The sequence below is a fragment of the Vulpes lagopus genome, chromosome 1, assembly GCF_018345385.1.
Source record: "Vulpes lagopus strain Blue_001 chromosome 1, ASM1834538v1, whole genome shotgun sequence".
In the NCBI taxonomy this organism is placed as follows: Eukaryota; Metazoa; Chordata; class Mammalia; order Carnivora; family Canidae; genus Vulpes; species Vulpes lagopus.
The window spans coordinates 58,339,835-58,354,318 of NC_054824.1; the positions used below are offsets into that span (position 1 = coordinate 58,339,835).

The 14,484-nt window shown below is 36.6% G+C and overlaps 1 protein-coding gene and 1 non-coding gene across 2 annotated transcripts in view; one reads left to right on the forward strand and one right to left on the reverse strand.

Moving 5' to 3' along the window:
- The window catches only part of LOC121474005 (24-hydroxycholesterol 7-alpha-hydroxylase), an 89,925-nt gene that overhangs the window by 22,039 nt on the left and 53,402 nt on the right, over nucleotides 1-14,484 (forward strand). The window contains exons 6-7 of the mRNA XM_041726840.1: nucleotides 3,985-4,092; nucleotides 8,376-8,466. Coding sequence (XP_041582774.1) covers nucleotides 3,985-4,092; nucleotides 8,376-8,466 — 199 coding nt within the window. The remainder of the gene's footprint in view (nucleotides 1-3,984; nucleotides 4,093-8,375; nucleotides 8,467-14,484) is intronic.
- Nucleotides 11,009-11,113, reverse strand: LOC121475126. Its single transcript, XR_005983626.1, has one exon. It is a non-coding gene; the product is annotated as a U6 spliceosomal RNA (small nuclear RNA).

Sequence of the window (14,484 nt, forward strand, 5' to 3'; positions counted from 1 at the left end):
CTGAAAAGCAAAGTGAACAAAGACTTAAAAAAATAGGATAGAATATCCAAAGACTGTGGAACTGTGGGACAACTACAAAAGGTATAGCATACATACAGTGGGGAGGGGATACTAGAAGAAGAAGAAGAAGAAGGAGAAGGAGAAGGAGAAGAAGAAGAAGAAAGAAGAAGGAGGAGGAGGAGGAGGAGGAGAAGAAGAAGAAGAAGAAAGGGAGGAAGGAACAGAAGGACTATTTGAAACAATAATGACAGAATTTTCTTCCAATTGATGTCAGGCACCAAACCATAGATCCAGGAAGCTCAGAGAACACCAAGCATGTAAATTCCTTAGCATATCATTTTTAAATTAAAAAAAAAAAACAGGGATCCCTGGGTGGCGCAGCGGTTTGGCGCCTGCCTTTGGCCCAGGGCACGATCCTGGAGACTCGGGATCGAATCCCACGTCAGGCTCCCGGTCCATGGAGCCTGCTTCTCCCTCTGGCTGTGTCTCTGCCTCTCTCTCTCTCTCACTGTGTGCCTATCATAAATAAATAAAAAATAAAATTAAAAACAAACAAACAAACAAACAAACAAAAAGAAAACAAAGATTTAAAAAATCCTAAAGAAGCCAGAAGGAAAAACACCATACCTATAGAGGAACAAAGATAAGAATTATACCTGACTTCTCCTTAGAAACCATGCAAAGCAAAAATACAGTAGAGTGAACTAAAAGAGTAGTGAGTAAAAAAATCTCCACCAATCTGGAATTCTGTACCATGTGAAATTATCCTTTAAAAGTGAAGGAGAGGGGGTCCCTGGGTGCCTCAGCAGTTGACCACCTGCCTTTGGCTCAGGGTGTGATCATGGAGTCCCGGGATCAAATCCTACATTGGGCTTCCTGCATGGAGCCTGCTTCTCCCTCTGCCTATGCCTCTGCCTCTCACTTTCTCTCTGTCTCTCATGAATAAATAAATAAATAAATAAAATATTTTAAAAAAAAAAGCAAAGGGGAATTAAAGGCTTTCACAGACAAAAAATGAGGGAGTTTGTTGTGAGTAGACCTTCCATACAAGAAATATTAAAGAGGGTTCTTCAGAGAGAAGAAAAATAATATAGGTCAGAAACTCAGAGCTACATAAAGAAGGGAAGAGCATCAAAGAAATAAGTAAAGGTGAAATAAAAATTTGTTTTCCTTAATTGATCTAACAGGTGACAATTTGTTCAAATTATAATAGCAACAATGTATTCAGATAAAAATATGTGTGTGTGTTTAATATATATATATATGTACATCCACACTTGTGTATGCTTATATATAAATGAAATGATTATGTATGGTTATCTGGATGTCTGTATCCTTTGTCATTCTATGATAAGCTGGTAATACCGTAAATAAAATGTTTCTCTGACTTCTGTGAGTCCCTTCAGCAAATTAATTGAACCTGAGGAAGGGGTCATGAGAAACTGATTTATATAGCCAGTCAGTCAGAAATACAGATAACAGCGTAGACTTGCAGCTGGCATCTGAATCCTAGGGAGGAGGTTGTTGGAACTTCCAATGTGTAGCCAGTTGGTCTGAAGTACAGGTGAGTCACCTGAGCTGTGACTGGTGTCTGAAGGGTAGGTAGGTGGGAGGTTGGAGTAAGAGTATAGTCTTGTAGGACTAAATCCTTAATCTGTAGAACCTCATGTTATTTCTGGTTAGATAGAGTCAGAATTGTACTAAACTAAGTTGAATTATAGTTTACTCAGATAGTGTCCTGAGTATTGTTTATTGTTGTTTGGAATTCCTCCCCCCCCCACACACATATACACACACAGTAGAAATTGGTACCAGAACCCCATAGCAAGGGTTACCTTGCTACCTTACCACTCTTTTTCTTTCTTTCTTTCTTTCTTTCTTTCTTTCTTTCTTTCTTTCTTTCTTTCTTTCTTTTTTTTTTTTTTTTAAGATTTTATTTATTCATTCATGAGACACAGAGGCAGAGACATAGGCAGGGGGAAAAGCAGGCTCCCCATGGGGAGCCTGATGCAGGACTCAGTCCCAGGATCCTGGGATCATGACCTGAGCCAAAGGCAGACCCTCAACCACTGACCCACCCAGATGCCCCCTTTACAACTCCTTTTCATCATAGTACTGAAAGTCCTATGTAATAAATCAAGAAAGGAAATAAAAGTTACACAGATTGGAAAGGAAGACTTAAAACTTGTTCTTCACAGGTGTCATGATCATATATGTAGAAAATCCAAGAAAATCAACAAAAAACTACTGGAACTAACAAGCTATTATAGCAGACTTGCAGGATACAAGTTAATATTCGGAAGTTTATTGCTTTCCCATGTACCAACAATGAAAGAGTGGAGTGTGAAATTAGAAACACAATACCATTTACATTAGTATCCCCCCAAATGAAATACTTAGGTATAAACTTGACAAAAGGTATATAAGATCTGTATGTGGAATGCTACAAAACTCTAATGAACAAAACCAAAGAACTAAGTAGATAGATATTTTATGTTCATGGATAGTAAAATACAAAAGTATAAAACTACTAGAATATAACATAGGAGAAAACCTAGTTGACCTTGGGTATGGTCATACCTATTGAGATATAACATCAAAAACACAATCCATGAGAGAAAATGGAAAATATATGAAAAGATGCTCTACATCATATGTCATCAGGAAAATGCAAGTGAAAACAACACTGAGATACCACTACACTCATTCTAGCCAGGATCTGGAACACTGACACCACCAAATGCTGGTGAGGACGTGGAGCAACAAGACCTCTCACTCAGTGTTGATGGGAATCCAGAATGGTACAGACACTTTGATGGTTTCTTACAAAACAAAGCATACTCTTAACCATAAAATCTAGTAATTGTGCCCCTTGCTATTTGCCCAAATTATTTGAAAATTTATGTCCACACAAAAACCTACATATGGATGTTTATAATAGCTTTATTCATAATTGCCAAACTTGGAAGCCACCAAAGATATCCTTCATTAGGTAAATAGATAAACTATACGTCTAGGGAATGGGATATTATTCAGCACTAAGAAAAAATGAGCTATCAAACCATGAGAAGACATTAAGGGACCATAAATAAGTGAAAGATGCCAATCTAAGAAGGCTACATAATATATGATTTCAACTATATGACATTCTGGAAAATGTAAGATGTGGAGAAAAGAAAAAGATCAGTGATTTTGGGGGAAGGAGGGAGGAAATATATTGGCAGAGCATAGAGGATTTTTAGGGCAGTGAAAATAATTTGCATGACATCATAATAGTGGATATATATCATCATGCATTTGTCCAAACCTATAGAGTTTACAATGCCAAGAATGAACTATGGTAAGGTAAACTATGGAGTTTAGGTAATTATGATGTGTCTGTGTCCTTGATCCATGCTAAAAAAAAAAAAAATACCATCTTGGTGAATGATATTGATAGAGAAGGCTCTATGCATGTGTGGGGGTAAGGGTTATATGGGAAGTCTTTGTACCTTCCTCTCAATTTTATTGTAAACTCAAAATTGCTCTAAAAAATAGTCTTTAAGAGGGATCCCTGGGTGGCGCAGCGGTTTGGCGCCTGCCTTTGGCCCAGGGCACGATCCTGGAGACTCGGGATCGAATCCCACATCAGGCTCCCGGTGCATGGAGCCTGCTTCTCCCTCTGCCTATGTCTCTGCCTCTCTCTCTCTCTCACTGTGTGCCTATCATAAATAAAAAAATAAAAAAAAATAGTCTTTAAGAAAAAAGAAAAAAAACTAAGCTAGGATTTGAACCAATGCTGTAAAGCAGTTGTGCTAGAGAGTCCCAACTCCTAATTTCTATGCAACAGTAAGTATATAAATCCCTTAGCATACCTCAAGCTGCAAATGTAGGAATGGCAGAAATAATATATTTGAGATTAAGGAAAACTGCATGGTCTTTGTTTATTAATATCAGTCTTTGTCACATAGGTGTGGTTTGATGATATGTATTTCTTTTAAACAGACACTGATGCAGACTATGCTGGATATTGTAGAGATGGAAAGAAAGGAAGAAAAGAGCCCCAATTATGGGCTCTTACTACTTTGGGCTTCTCTGTCAAATGCTGTCCCTGTAAGTATAAGTGAAGGAATGGTTACATTTCTGTCTATTGCAATTTCAATTTTTTCCTTCATTTTTCTTTCCTTTTTTTCCAATCTTTTCAATTCTCTATTATGGGAAAGAAAAAGGCTACAGTGGATTTGGTTGTGAGATAGAAAAACAAAACTGACTGCAGAGTGAAATCTAATAATACCACAGAGGAGGCAAAGCCGAGATGTTAAGTAAATTCTGCCCTCTGCAAGGCTGCTTATAGCAGGCTAAGGGTAAAGCTTGCTTTCTGGGGTCAGTTGTGACAACACCTGCCTATGGAGCACTTTCTTTGTCAGGCAACAAACATGCTTAGTGTTGGTGCTGCAAAGATGAGGAAGTCTTGACTCTAACATTTTATTGGGGAGAGAGTAGGTAAATGGATAGTCTGAGATAGAATGGGGCTTGAATCAAGATACCCTGCACCAGAGCTATAGAACCTCATGGAGATCTTTAAACCCTCAGCCTCCATTTCCTTATGGGTAACAAAGGGATAATACAACTCCTGATATGGTTCTAGGACCTGAGTACTTAATGAATGGCCACCCTCCTTTCTCTACAAGGTGGTTGTGAGGATTCAGTGAGATAAACCCCAGCTGGTACCCAGCGAATAGTAGTTCTTTGTCCCCCGCCTCCACCCGTTCTCCTTCTGTGCACCATTCCTGTTTGTGTTACTTGGCATCTTGGTCCTGTAAGCTTCCCCATGAATAGAGATGGTGACATTGGAATTCACAATACTAAGGAGAGCAGATACTTTTTAACAGTTTCTTTTTAAAGCTGTTATGAACTAGATTAAAGCCATGTGGTATGTTGGCCACTTCTTGTTTGATGCATATTAGTGAGGATTTTACATTAGCTTAAGCTGCACTTACATTATTTGAGGAATTAAAGGGTAACCTTTTTTACATATTTGTTTTCTACTAAACAGGAATATTCAGCCCATCTCTAATGATAAATGTGGACATTTTCTTTGTTTCTTCTAACAAATAGAAGAAGGATATTTTAGGTATTATTAAATTCTCCTTCCTCCTAAGTGAAGGCTTTGTAAGTACTGATAGTCTAGTTTCTTTTCATGTGTTGTAAAACTGATTGGGTGAAAGCAGAAATAGAAACTCTGGTCTCTGCTCAAACGTGTGTCAGCCATATGTACTTCATCTGGCACAGGCAAATAAAAATTTCTAATCCTTTCTCCTTCTTTATATGCCTCTGATATTATGCCCTGATTTCTCCTTACATAGTTTTCTTGGATACTGATTAAGCTATAGCAAAATTAAAAGGCAAATGTCAGAACAGCTCCCAAAGCAGCAACAAAACAGCCACTCCTGTCACAGGATTAATTTTCAAGATCTCATTAGAGAGATCCTCCAGAAGAAAGGGACACAAAGCCCCATTGATCTGACTCAGGGGAAGTCAGTTCTTTGGAATTTGTTCCTGGCACTTGCCTGAAAGGATTTAAATCATTAATTTCAGAAAGAAAGTGTCTGATGAAAGTTCCATCTTGCTTGCTCTTGTTGGCACCTCCAAGAGACAGCTGGTGTGCAGGCAGAGACCCTGGAAAGGCTTTAGAGTCAGGCACAAGGCCAAATCCCAGTGCTGGGTGACAGTGAACCAATTGTTTAACCTCTCCAAACCTCAGTGTTCTTATCTATAAAATAGGATTAATGTTATCTACCTCAGAGGATGGTCATGAGCATTGTATTTTTAAGATATGGAATGTGGCTCACAGTCCCTGGAACAAAGAAGGTGCTCAATGTCAGATTTCATCTTTTATAAAAATTAAGGCCATTGTTGCAGTCGTTGCTTTCAATGACCCATTAATAATAAACTGCCCTGACTTCCAAAACAATGCCCCAGGGTAGGAGTAGCCACTGCTGTCCAGCTTCTATGTGATCTCCCGCCTCTGCCTAGAGAATAAAAGCCCTGCCAGAGGGACAGGTGATGGGACCTGCCCTTTCTTCATGCCTATGTCTTCTCTTTTCTCCCATTCTGGGCTCTGCCTCAAGGCCCGTGGAACTGAGAGCTCAGGCTTCAGATAGGCTTGGGACAAGACAGGTCTCCAGAAGGTTCCATTATGGTTGAGGTGAATTTTGGTAGACTGGCGCAAAATATTAACCATAATTTGCAAAATCATTTGTATGGGAAAACCATTTCCAAGTTCCAAGAGATTCCTGCCAAATAAACTTTTTAGGAACATTTTTTCCAGAACCAGTCTCACTGCTGACATTTTTATCTTTGGTATTGTTCCTCCCAAGCTCTTTCTGAATCCTTTCAGTACTGACCATAACCCCCACCCCACCCCATCCCGCCTTACCCTCAGCTCCCACAGTCTGTGTTGTCTGTTACACCCATTGCCTGCACACTGAGTTCTTTTTCCTCCTGACTGTATTTCATATCCCCAATTAGACATGAAAGTTCTTTGGGCAGGAATGATATCTGACACATATTTGTGTTTACCATGATTGTAGAAGACTAATGTGTTATAGAGACTCCATCAGTATTTGTTAAATCTTTCTTTGCATGGAGGAATAATTGATGCTGAAAAACATACCCACTTCATCTTCTTCTATAAGGTCAGGGGTGTCCTCCTTCTCCCTTCTTTCCTTTATTCTTACCTCTCCAAAAGGATTGCAGTGGCTGCTTGTGAAGTTAAGTGAGCCCTCTTCCCCTTCTTGAGTGGCCCTCGGCATGGACTTGATCTCTTCGGCAAAATACTAATTGGCACCTTGGGGAGCAGTTTTTACCTGGGCATGCACAAAGATCTCGAGGTCATTTATTCTTGTTTGTTGTTTCGGTAATACATGTAAACTTCATATTTACTCATTACTGTCTTTTATGTGACTTTTCTTTTTAAAAAAATAATTGAGTTTTTTACCAAATTTAAAAATGATATATAGCACCTTTGTGCAGCCATTTATAATTTAGCTGAATTCCCTGTGTTCATTATAAAAAATAAGTATTACCCAATTTTTGTGAATCTTTAAGACTCTAAGCACTTGTTAGTATAATAACTCTGAACCGTTTTTGTACAACTGAAAATCTGTATGCTATCACTAACCTCTCTTTCCCCCTAATAAGAACTCTGACCCTTTAAATAAGATGAATTGAGTATGGAGTGGTTATTAATTAAATCCAGTAATTCAGCACTTGTATCCATAGATAGTAGTAGAAGGGGCCTGAGTGGGTAGACAAGAGAAGAGTGCTTTCTGAGCCTGTTTCTTCTACTGTAAAATGGACTGGATGATCTTTAGGGTAAGTCTTTGGTAAACTGGATAATGCCACAGAAGGAGGCTCTCCAGGTGGTGGTGGCCATGCCATGGTTCTCCCATTCACTCTGTTTATGTACACAGTACCACATTTACCCTGGCACTGTCAGGTTTCATGCCCCAGGGGGGAAAACCATGAGGAGTATGAAATTTGGCTTGTTTGAGGGCTTCCCTTCAGACAGTTGCTCTTCCTTTTTTGACCACAGAGGGGAGTATTGGGATTATTTAAAGACATTTAAAGTTGCCTCACAAAAGAGACAAAAAACCTTAAGTGTTTTAAATATTAAGTATTGTCTGAGTCTTTCAGGACTGATTTTCCTAGATGAAATTTCTTTTGCAATACATGTTTCCAGAAAAGACAAAAGGGAAACCCAAACTTCTTTTATTGATTTTATATAGGTTCCTTTGTTGTGCAACCTAAAAATAGAAGGAAAAACACCTGCCCAAGTTAGTGGAAAGTTAATTTTTGAGATGTATGGCAGTATAATTTTACCTTGTAATACCACAGTGAGGAAAGATACGAAACAGTTTTCTTTGATGTAAAGAGAATTTGCAATGATAAATAAGTGATTTGCTCATTTATTTCTATTTCATGAAAAGCAAATTTTTAAAAATATTTTATTTTGGATTAACATTTTAAATGTCCTAATTCATTGTTTCTGAATATTTAATGTATGCATATATAATATTTTATAACATGCATTTGTAAAAAAAATCCTGCCTCATTTTGTAGCAAAGATAATTTAATCTGTATAAACAACAGAGTTAAACTATAGTGACAGAATAAAATTATAGATTTGACCTCTCAGAGGTATATATAACATCTCTCTTGTACATAAAAATCTAGTGGTTTTCAAAAATTCTCTGTACTAACATGGTTTTAAGTTTAATTTAAACATTTTCCTGGTTTCTTTTCATGTTTATAGCTAATACTACAGATGTTTTTATTCATTTTCAAAGAAGTTTGTATTGTTTGATTCGTGTTTTTTGTTTTGTTTTTTTAAGGTTGCGTTCTGGACACTTGCATTTGTCCTCTCTCATCCCAGTATCCACAAGACCATTATGGAAGGCGTATCTTCTGTGTTTGGCACAGCAGGTACTAAACCTGAATTCACTTACATAGTTGAAGAGATATCTAATAATGTGTGTTTGTCACGTGTAACAGGCAAAGCTAACTGCCCAGAAACTTACAGAAATTAAACAGAATCCAAAATTGAACACAAGTTGTTGTGTGTTTCAGGGTATAAAATACATAACACAGATGTCAGGTAAGGTTTTGTCATTAAAGCAATTGTTTTAAAAGTTAGAGATTTGAGGGATTAGAACTGTAGATGGGGATTGCTACCTTGCATTTTTTTTTAGTTCAAATTTGGACTCTTCAGTTGTCATCTGTTTTAAAAAGCAAAGATAGGGATGCCAGGGTGGCTCAGTGGTTGAGCATCTGCCTTTGGCTGAGGTCGTGATCCCGGGGTCCTGGAATCAAGTCCCACATCAGGCTCCCTGCAGGGAGCCTGCTTCTCCCTCTGCCTGTGTCTCTGCCTCTCTCTCTCTCTGTGTCTCTCATGAATAAATAAATAAAATCTTTTTAAAAATATATGAAAAGCAGAAATAAGCTTGAATGCAGAGAGCACTCAACTACTTATTTATTTAGCATGATTTGACCTGTTTGGAAGTAGCATCTTTGAAAAACCTAAATATGTCAAATTGTGTATTCTGATACAAAAAGAATAATAAATGACTTGGAAGAAAACAATATACTGGTAGGACAAAAGATATGATGCCAATTAACAGCTCCTCCCACCGCATCATGATTGCTGAGAATATTTTATTTGAAAGTTTTTCCTTACTTTCTACTGCTTCTTATTGAATTAAACCAAAAAGCAAATTGGCTTGATCAACATGACTATCTAAACCATACTGTCTCTGAGCCTTGAATCTTATCTCATAGAAATGGTGAGGATTGGAATCACTGAGTATCAACAATGATGATGAGTTAGATTCTGGTGATATGTTAGTGAAGTAAAGAGAAAACTACTTACCTTCATGGAACTTAACCTCTACAAAGCTAATAGAAATGTGCATGCCTGCATGTCTACAAATGATAAAAGGGAATACATCCTTGATTGTTACATATCCGACTTTACCATTTCTTTTTTAGAGTCTTCTCCTCATTTAGGGTTCTCCAAAGTCCTGGTCTTTAGGAAATCAAGAAGTATTATGGGATCACGGAGATAATGCAGGCAGCCTGTCTAACACAAAGGTTACAACAGAAGTGCTACATTCATCTGAATGTCTTTAATACTTGAATCTTGAACTCTTGAACATACTTCAAAGGAAAAAGATGAAACCTTTATTCTTTTTCTACAGTCTAGTTTATTTTTAGAACCCACTGTTCTCCCCGACAGACAAATGCTCCTTCAAATAGCAATACCAGTGCAAAAAGTCCATACGTGTAAATGCTTTCAGTTTATGACTCTTGCAAACTTGAAAACAATTTACATAAAGTATCATGTGTTTTGCTGTGTTTATACGGAAGCAATTTAGATCAATTCATGTTTAAGATGTAGCTCAGGAACTTAGATGTGAGAGGAGGCTACTCACTCTTTGGAGGTAGATATCAAAGGAGATATCCATATGCCCATACATAGGACCTTGTCAAAGAAAGTACATTAGAGTGCATGGAACAAGAACCTGACTCAATATGGCAATTCTCCCATTCTTAATGCTTTATAAGATCACCTTTTCTTTCTAGGAGATGTGTTTAGTGACCTAGACACTTCGTCAGATCTCTGTGGCCTCAACAGTCACCACTAGTCTATCCCAGGCATGTTGCTCAACTTTCTTATAAAATAAGGCTAAGGGTAAAAGCTGCTATTGAATAATTGGTCCTTTGTGTCTGGCTTTTTTCACTTAGCATAATGTTTTATTTTGTATCATGATGTTTTACATTAATTGATTTTCACACATTGAACTGCCCTTGCATTCCTGAGATAAATGCTATGTAGTCATGTGATATAATATGTACAATTTTTATGGATATAAAATATCTATATTATATATGTATTTATATCCATAAAACACATATAATTTTTATGTTCTTGGATTCAGTTTATTAGTATTTTACTAAGGAAATTTAGGAATTTTTACATCTATATTAATTAGGGATATCAATCTTAAGTTTTCTTATGTTTGTCTGGATTTGGAATCAGGATAATTCTGACTTTATAGAATGACTTCAGTAGTATTCACTTATATTTCTTGGAAGAGTTTGCAAAGGATTGATGATGTTAATCATTCCTTAATCATATGATAGATTCACCAGTGAAGTGATCTGGTGAAGACATTTTCTTTGAGAGCAGTTTTTGATTAATTAAATCACTCTACTTGTTACAGGTCTATATTTCCTTTTTTAATTGAAATATAACTGACATTGTATTAGTTTTAGATGTACAATATCATGATTTAATATATGCATGTTATGAAATTATCACCACAGTAAATTTAGTTAACATCCATTATCACACATTTATGATTTTTTTTCTTTTGATGCAAACCTTTAAGAAATATTTTCTTGTCAACTTTCATATGCATAATACAGTGTTGTTAACTGGTCATCAAAGCTCTACATTACATCCTCAGAAAAATAGGGGCACTGAATGAATTTGCGTGTCTTCCTTACTCAGGGACTATGTTAATCTTCCCTTTATTGTTCTAAATTTACTTTGTGTGCAGCCAAAGTGAGAAATATCTACTTTTTCTTGGGTCAGTTTTGTAGTTTGTGTCTTTTTTAAGTAATTTGTCCATCTCACCTAGGTTATTTAACTTGTTATATATAACTGTTCATATTGGGATCCCTGGGTGGCGCAACGGTTTGGAGCCTGCCTTTGGCCCAGGATGCGATCCTGGAGACTCCGGATCGAATCCCATGTCAGGCTCCCAGTGCATGGAGCCTGCTTCTCCCTCTGCCTGTGTCTCTGCCTCTCTCTCTCTCTCTCTCTCTCTCTCTGTGTGACTATCATGAATAAAAAAATAAAAAAAAATAACTGTTCATATTATTAACCACAATCTTTTTTTATTTCTGTAAAATCATTAGAAAAGTATCTCCTCATTCATGATATTAATAATTGTGTAATCTCTCATTTTTTCATGGTCAGTATAGCTAAAGGATCGTCAGTATTGTTTTCAAAGATTTTTTTTTTGTATCACTTTTCTATTTACTATTTCTTTTTTTCTGTCCTCATCTTTATTTATAATTTATATCTTTTTACCAATACTTTTTATTTTGTTCTTTAAACTTAATTTTTCTTAAAGTCTTTAAATGTATTTAAAATATCTTAAAGTCTTTTTTTTCTCTTTTTTTAGTAAGTCCAACATCTGTTTTTTTTCAGGGAGTTTCTACTGATTGCTTTTTCCCCTGTGTATGGTCTATATTTTCTTGTTCCATGTATTATTGCATATTTCTCATTGCATGTCTTGCATTTTTTTGAAAACTGAATGTTTTAAATAATACAATGCGGCAACTCTGAAATCTGATTCTCGTTTTCCTCAGGATTGCTGTTGCTGCTTGTCACAGCTCTTGTTTGTATGTTTATTGACTTTCATTAACTAATTCTATACATTTTATATTATCATGTGTGGCCACATATGTTTCTGCTTGGTTAGTTTAGTATTCAGCTAATAGTTGAACAAAGGTTTCTTTATACTAAGAACCAATAAGACTCTTATATTTGCATGTTTTGGATTTTGTTTGTGTATTGGAGCATGCCTTCAAAACTTAACTAGGCAGTTGGCAGTGCTGCCTTAACTTTCATTTCCTACTTGTACGGAACCTCAAGGTCAGCCGTAGGTCAGACCTTAGAGCCTTTTTAGGTCTTTCCTGAGTCTGAATGAGGCCCTGGGTGTTTGTGCAGTGCTACACAAGTGCACTCATTTCTATATTCCCAGGAATACATTGGACCTTTTCAAAGCCCTTAGGACATCTCATTCCCTGGCTATTCAATTTTAATCTTTTGGTTTTCCTGTTGTTTGTCCAAACTGTTATCTATTGCCTTGGGTAGCTGGAAAGTTAATTATCTTTAAGGGTTTCCAGCCACTACCCATGGGGAAAAGACTTTTTCCACTGTGTGAATTCCAAGTCAGGTCAGATAAAGATAGTCTTATAAGTGGGACCTTCCAGGGAACTGCCAGACAGGTCAAATAATGAGAATTCCCTAGGAATGATGTTTTGAAGAGTTCCAGTCTTATTCTATCCCCTCTGCTGGCTGCTGGGCTGCTTATTTGCACTGTGGTTATAGGCTACGGTTTTTCAAGGCTACCATGGACCTATGGAGAGAGGGATGGGAATAGGGCAAGTTAATTATTAAGCTTGCTCTTCTTACCAAGATTTAGTCCTTTTTCTTGGATAAACATTCCCTGGGTTGCTGGAAGCCTTTGGTTAATTCCCAAAGTTCTGAAAAAGTTGATTCTGACAATTTTTATCAGATTTTCATTGATTTTAAAGAGAGAATTTTGGGAGTCCTTAACTCTGCTATTTTTGCTGACATTACCCTGAACCGTAAGTTTTAAAATTTCTTTTTAGGAAACTTTCCAGATTAATTGTTAACCTTTCATTCATCTGTTTATTTACTTGGCCCTCAAATATCTTTTTGAGTGCCCATTATGTCAAGGCATTGTGTGAACTATCAGGATAATGAAGATGATCCAGATGTTGTTCATGGTCTCAAGGAAGTTCATGAATGAAGTGCATAAATGAAAACAGAAAAAAATAAAATAAAATAAAATAAATGAAAACAGATTTGGAAGTATCAGAAGACGTTAGGAGAGAGAAAGGAACATTTAAATAGTTTCTTTGGAGATGTGCACCTGATGATGAATCCTGCAGGTTTTCTGTGCTTGGAACCCTTTTCCTTGTTTTTGTTCATTTTTTAGTCAGCTTGAATGTCATTTTTGAATATAGATCTTTTATGCTTGCTCTGTCTGAAGTCACTTTCCCTAACTCTGCTCTTAGAGATTCTCTGACTCTCCTCACTATTTCCTTCATAAGGATTATTTTATTAGTCTATCTATCTATCTATCTATCTATCTATCTATCATCTATCTATCTTCTGCTTTCTTCATCAGAACAGTCTCTCCAACAGCAGGAGCAATGCTTGTCTTGGTCTCTATACGATCCCCAGCTGCCTAGAACCCAAATTACTCAATTATATTCTGAATAAATTTAATGAACAAATATAAGAAGATATTAGATGAATGTCTTAGTTTACTTTTCATTTGCAGCTTTATCACCCATCTCTCTGGACAGTTGATATGAAATGAGTATTTTATGTAAAGAAATTTTGCTCAGTTTCTGCCCCTAAGTTTTGAGTTAACAAAACCCTAGTGTTAGCCAACATCTGATTGTGCTTTGAGACTCTCAGCAGTCTCAAGTCTAGGATTCCACAAAAATGGTAACGAATGCTAACATGTCTCTTGGGTTCTGAACTCTATAAAACATCTTCTTGATTATGATTTTATTTTACCTGTTGATCTTGGGTGAAATATACATTATCAAATTACTGAGGATCTGATGAAGAATATTTTGCTTTGCTACAGAGTTTTTGGGCATAATTCCTGGAAATTGGTCATTCTGTTTTAAATTTTGATTTGCAGATCACTACACATTATTTCAGTTGCCTGTCATAACCTCAAAAATATAGTACAAATATGGAGGTCAGAATGCCTGGATTCAAATCTAGTCTGGGATACTTACAACTGGTTAATTCCTTATTCAAGTTACCAAATTCTTTGAGCCTTTTTCCTCTTTGAGCAAATGACAAAATAAGAATGCCCATCTCATGGAGTCACTAAGGAGAATATGGCAAATGTAAAATACCACGATGTCTGTCAAACTGTAATTGTTTTATGAATCTTAGCATGACCAACACTGATATAATCATATCGGTTATATGAAATTTTATAATCTTGCCATATCATGAAATAGTGACTATTATGACTTTGAGTTTTTCTACTTCTAAATATTAATCAGTGTAGCTTTTTAAAATATCATAGTTTTCAGGCAGCCCCAGTGGTACAGTGGTTTAACGCCGGCTGCACCTTGGGGTGTGATCCTGGGGAC